General features: G+C 33.9%; 1 protein-coding gene across 2 annotated transcripts in view; it reads left to right on the top strand.

The window, feature by feature from the left end:
- The window catches only part of RANBP2 (RAN binding protein 2), a 100,489-nt gene extending 95,105 nt beyond the window's left edge, over positions 1-5,384 (top strand). The window contains exons 26-29 of one of the 2 annotated variants that reach the window (XM_006763884.2): positions 2,989-3,134; positions 3,780-4,053; positions 4,152-4,486; positions 4,875-5,384. In XM_006763884.2, the coding sequence (XP_006763947.1) occupies positions 2,989-3,134; positions 3,780-4,053; positions 4,152-4,486; positions 4,875-5,180 (1,061 nt within the window). In that variant the 3' untranslated portion in view covers positions 5,181-5,384. Of the gene's footprint in view, positions 1-2,988; positions 3,135-3,779; positions 4,054-4,151; positions 4,487-4,874 lie in introns of those variants that run through there. The other variant, XM_015564005.1, reaches the window with a different exon arrangement.
- Positions 5,385-5,744: the final 360 nt, after the last annotated feature.

Here is a 5,744-nt window from a genome sequence, read left to right as displayed (position 1 = left end):
TTTTTTGATATTTGCAACCATAGTAAAACAAAGACTTCTATTTTTGATATTTATTTTATATATTTAATTGCTATTAAACAAAAAAAAATCAACCAAAAAAATGAGTAGGTGACACATGTGTCATTGGTTCGCCATCACTGCCCTAGACAGTGGGCAGCAAACTGCGGCTCACGAGCCATATGCGGTTCTTTGGCCCCTTGAGTGTGGCTCTTCCACAAAATACCGACTTCTGCGCATGGGCCACGAAGTTTCAATCGCACTGTACATGCGTGCCCACACACGTGGTATTTTGTGGAAGCGCCACACTCAAAGGGCCAAAGAGCCACATGTGGCTCGCGAACCGCAGTTTGCGGACCACTGCCCTAGGAGCTGTATTGGTGAAGAAACTGCTTGGGCATATATCTGAGATTTTGTTGCCTTTGGATTCCTCTAGTATTTTTATGGTTTCCCGTCGTACATTTAAGTACTTTATCCATCTTAAGTTTATTTTTGTGTATGGTGTAAGTTGGTGGTCTAGTTTCATTTTTTTGCATGTATCTGTCCAATTTTCCCAGCACCATTTATTGAAGAGACTATCTTGATTCCATTGTATGCTCTTGCCTCTTTTGTCAAATATTAATTGAGCATAGCGGTTTGGGTCGATTTCTTGGTTCTTTATTCTATTCCATTGGTCTGTATGTCTGTTCTTGTGCCAGTATCAGGCCGTTTTGAGAACAGTGGCTCTGTAGTATAACTTGGTATCTGGTATTAAGATCCCTTCTACTTTGTTCTTTTTGTGTGTGTGTGTATTTTTTATTCCATCTTCAGATTTTGCCATTAGTTTTCTTTAAATTATTGTTACTTTTCTTGTGTGTTTAATGCTTTCTTTAATTAGATTGACTGACAAGCAGGAAATAGTGCTTGAAACTAAATCCCCTGTCAATTTCTTAATTTAGAATTTCAGTCTTGCTTTTCTCTTTTAATAAGAGCTTATAGGACTTAAATTTTTTTCAAAGAGGTTATAGATGTCAGTAGACTGTAGGTGTCTTTTTGAAACTTGTTCTTGGTATTGTGTGGACCTTCTTCATTTAAACACTTTTCATTTTCTTTTCTCATTCTATTTCTATGGTGATTACTTTTTGGTTCATTTTTTATTGTTCACTTCTTTTGTCTCTTTTAATTTTGGTCCTTTTTTCCTATTACTTTTCTTCTGAAAGTCCTGTTCACACAGTTCTGTTGTATAGTATTTAATATGGGAACTAAGAGAATAGTAAGGAACACCTATTTTGTATTTAGGTCTTCCTTTGCCAATGATTGCCACTTTATCATATTTTCTTTATTTTATTTTATTTTTTTAAATATATTTTATTGATTTTTTTTTTACAGAGAGGAAGGAAGAGGGATAGAGAGTTAGAAATATCGATGAGAGAGAAACATCGATCAGTTTGCCTCCTGCAAACCCCCTACTGGGGATGTGCCCACAACCAAGGTACATGCCCTTGACTGGAATCGAACCTGGGACCCTTCAGTCCACAGGCCGATGCTCTTTCCACTGAGCCAAACTGGTTATGGCTATCATATTTTCTTTAGGTTTTGTAGTGTTTTCATAGTGGAAATCTCCTTGGTACTGTTACCATGATATTGATATTAATTATTGACATGTTTATTGTTATACTTTTACTGTATGGATTATTCTTCCTGATCCCAAGAGGAACAGTGGTTTTCAGCTCATAGATTCCTAATAGAATTTCCTGGGAGCTTTTAAAAAAACAAACTACCTTATAGTTGTATTGGCCTCCTTGTGAATGGTACATCAGGCATTGCTGTTTTACAAAAGTTCTTGATGTAGTTGTAATATTCACCCAGTGTTAAGAACCACTGCTTTAGAGGAATTTTGAAAATTTTTGCCACACCTTCCAAGGGTATTTGAAGTGATCTGATACATTTTTGCTACTTTATGACTTTTTAGCACCAGATACAGTATTTTCTTAAGTCAATGATTCATCAAGTGGTGACAAATTAAGAGGGGTTTCTTTCCTTTGGGGTGGTGGGGAATGTTTTAGAAGGCTGGGTCATCTCAGTTGAGATCATGATGAAGAAACTTTTAGTTTTCACCTGCAAGGTATGAGAGAGAGAAACAGTCTTTGTTCTTCTGCATGGGAATGGTAATCCTTTTCACCCCTCACAGTCTAGTATCCATTGAGGACAGTTGGAGTCAGTGAGCTTTTCCCAAGGCCTGAAGAAATCTGTGCGCCAACAGTAGTTACTTCAGGAGGAAGTTGTGAAATAGAGAAGTTATAAACATATGTTTAGACTGCTTTGGCTAATTTTAAAGTAGCACATTTGGCCTCTTTGAGGACATTTTAGCTTCAGAACTATTTTTCTCATGTGATAAAATGTTTTATGAAATAAACTACCTTTGGAATTGAGTTTTGAGAATTCCAAGGTTTGTACCTTTTTAAAAAAAATATATATTTTATTGATTTTTTTACAGAGAGGAAGGGAGAGGAATAGAGAGTTAGAAACATCGATGAGAGAAACATCGATCAGTTGCCTCCTGCACATTTCCTACTGGGGACGTGCTCGCAACCAAGGTACATGCCCTTGACTGGAATCGAGCCTGGGACCTTTCAGTCCGCAGGTTGACGCGCTATCCACTGAACCAAACCGGTTAGGGCTAGCTAGGTTTGTACTTTTTTAAGAACCTGCTTCATTACTGAAAGTTATTATGTTGTTAATATCATGAAGTTTACAAAATGGTTAAATGATCTTATCTTTGTATCTGCAAGCATAAATAGTACTAAATGTACTATGAACTCACTATATAACTTGCCCTTGACAGAATAATATAATTTCAAATAATATAATTTAAAAATGGGGGCATTTTTTTAAACTACAAGTATATGGCACATCATTGTTAATTTGATGCATTGATTAAATAATTTAACCAGAGGATTAAAACTAATACAAATAGATACTACTGTTTCAATATCCTGATTTATTCATCAGATAAAAATTTCCAGTGGGCAAATACTGGAGCAACTGTGTTTGGAACACAGTCAACCAATAAAGTTGGTGAAGAAGAAGACGGTAGTGATGAAGAAGTAGTTTATAATGAAGATATCCACTTTGAACCAATAGTGTCATTACCAGAGGTAACTATTAAAGGATGAAAATCTTAGTAATAACATATTTTAGGTTTCAAACTTGATTTTGCAGGGCTGGCTTTGTTTGCATTTCTTTCAAAATATTTACAGTTTCAAATGGAAGCTCTTAATTAGAAGTTAAGCCTTTAAGTATAAATTATCATTTTTGTTAAAATTTATATATAAATGTTGTTTGGTATATTACATATAAAATTATTGGGAAGAGCTAATTTTTTTCATATGTTTGTTTTCATAACATAATTCTGGGGGCAAATATATCTAATCTCATACTTGCTAAAGTCCTATCAGTAAAAATAAACTCTACATTTTCTGTACAAGAATGTTGTTTTAGACAAATTATTTTCAGTTTTCAACTTCAAATAGTAAATATTTCTCTTGAAGAACTTTTTGAAACCATTTCTGTCTTATAATAGAATGTATTTAATTTTCAAAAGGAGGAAGAATACTACATAAGCAAAAATGATTTAATAACAAGTCAGGTCTACACTGTGTAATCCAAGCCAGACGTATTCTTAGCCTTAGGATATTACCATTTGTTTTTATAGCACAGTTCATGTTTTGTTAATGTCATTAACAAAGACAGTATTTTAAGGAATTTGTTTTGAGCAGCATCTTATTTTTCATCTATCATAGGTAGAAGTAAAATCTGGAGAAGAAGATGAGGAAATTTTATTTAAAGAGAGAGCCAAACTTTATAGATGGGATCGAGATGTCAATCAGTGGAAGGAGCGTGGTGTTGGAGATATTAAAATTCTTTGGCATACACTGAAGAATTATTATCGGATCCTAATGAGAAGAGACCAAGTCTTTAAAGTGTGTGCAAATCATGTTATTACCAAAACAATGGAATTAAAACCCTTAAATGTTTCGAACAATGCTTTAGTTTGGACTGCCTCGGATTATGCTGGTAAATGCTACTTTTCACTTTTTGGATTTTCCTAAAATCCATAACAATATTATAACATTTTGATATTGAGATAACTGTGTTGTTTTGTTGTTTAATAGATGGAGAAGCCAAAGTGGAACAGCTTGCAGTGAGATTTAAAACTAAAGAAATGGCTGATTGTTTTAAGAGAAAATTTGAAGAATGTCAACAAAATTTATTAAAACTCCAGAAAGGACAGGTATCACTGACAGCAGAATTATCAAAGGAGACAAATCCTGTGGTGTTTTTTGATGTTTGTGCAGATGATGAACCTCTAGGACGTATAACCATGGAATTATTTTCAAACATTGTTCCTCAAACTGCTGAGAACTTCAGAGCACTATGTACTGGAGAGAAGGGTTTTGGTTTCAAGAACTCCATTTTTCACAGAGTAATTCCAGATTTCGTTTGCCAAGTAAGTATTGACTGTGTATCACAATTGAAGTCTAGAAAAGTGTACTACACTAATAGGGAAATTTGAGTGTTTCTCTTCACCTATAATTTTCTTAGATTTCTTTAGCTTTTCCACACATTAGTTGGTCTTACCATCTCAATATATCCTACCCCCACAAAAAATTTTCAGCTTAAAATAGTTGAAATTTCTAATAACTTTAAACCTGCTATAAATTGAGGGTGGGAAAAAGACCTGTCATTTTTGTCTTCTTTCAAAAATGGGTATTACTTAGTGTTCATACCACATTTTCTCGCAATCTGGATGATTAGGACTTATCCGTAGTGGTTAGTTAGTCTGTGTGCATTGTAATATTTTACTCAGGATCCCTATTAATAATAATTTTTTTCAGGGTGGAGATATCACCAAACATGATGGAACAGGAGGACGGTCCATTTATGGTGATAAATTTGAAGATGAAAATTTTAACGTGAAACATACTGGTCCTGGCTTCCTATCAATGGCTAATCGAGGCCGCGATACCAATAATTCTCAATTTTTTATAACATTGAAAAAAGCAGAGCATTTGGACTTTAAGCATGTAGTATTTGGGTTTGTTAAGGATGGCATGGATACTGTGAAAAAGATTGAATCATTTGGTTCTCCTAAAGGGTCTGTTAGTCGAAGAATTAGTATCAAAGAATGTGGACAGATATAAAGTCATTGTTTTTTTTATAGTAAACTTTACCTGTATAAACAGTTGATTTGAAGCTTAGCTGTTATGACAATATAGTAATTATGTTCAGCTTTTGAAAATGGACATTTCTAATGTATAAATGTAAAATTGCAGCGTATAGCTATTGTCACTTTTTAATGTGTTACAATTGACCTTGCATGGTGTGAAATAAAAATTTAAACACTGGTTTGTTTCAGGTGTACTTGTGTTTATGTACTCCTGACATATTTGTATTAAAGTGGGATAATACTAATCTTGTTAAAAGCAATAGACCTTCTCATTGAAGGAATATTATATAAACAATTTAATTTTAATTTCTTTTAAGATACTGGACTTCCTGCATGGATATATTTACTGTTTGAATAAAGGGACCAAAATGGGGGTAATTTTTATTTTAGATTTGAAAATATATTTGGTAATTTTAACTATTGGTGTTCTCATTTATGCATAGAGACTTATGAATGGGCAGAGCCCAGAGGTTAGAGACAACCAAAGTGCTCTTCTATAATCTTTGCACTTCCTGGATAGTTAATGAATTTCTAAGTA

The sequence above is a fragment of the Myotis davidii genome, unplaced genomic scaffold, assembly GCF_000327345.1.
Source record: "Myotis davidii unplaced genomic scaffold, ASM32734v1 scaffold979, whole genome shotgun sequence".
NCBI lineage: Eukaryota > Metazoa > Chordata > Mammalia > Chiroptera > Vespertilionidae > Myotis > Myotis davidii.
This window is presented reverse-complemented; position numbering and strand designations above follow the sequence as displayed.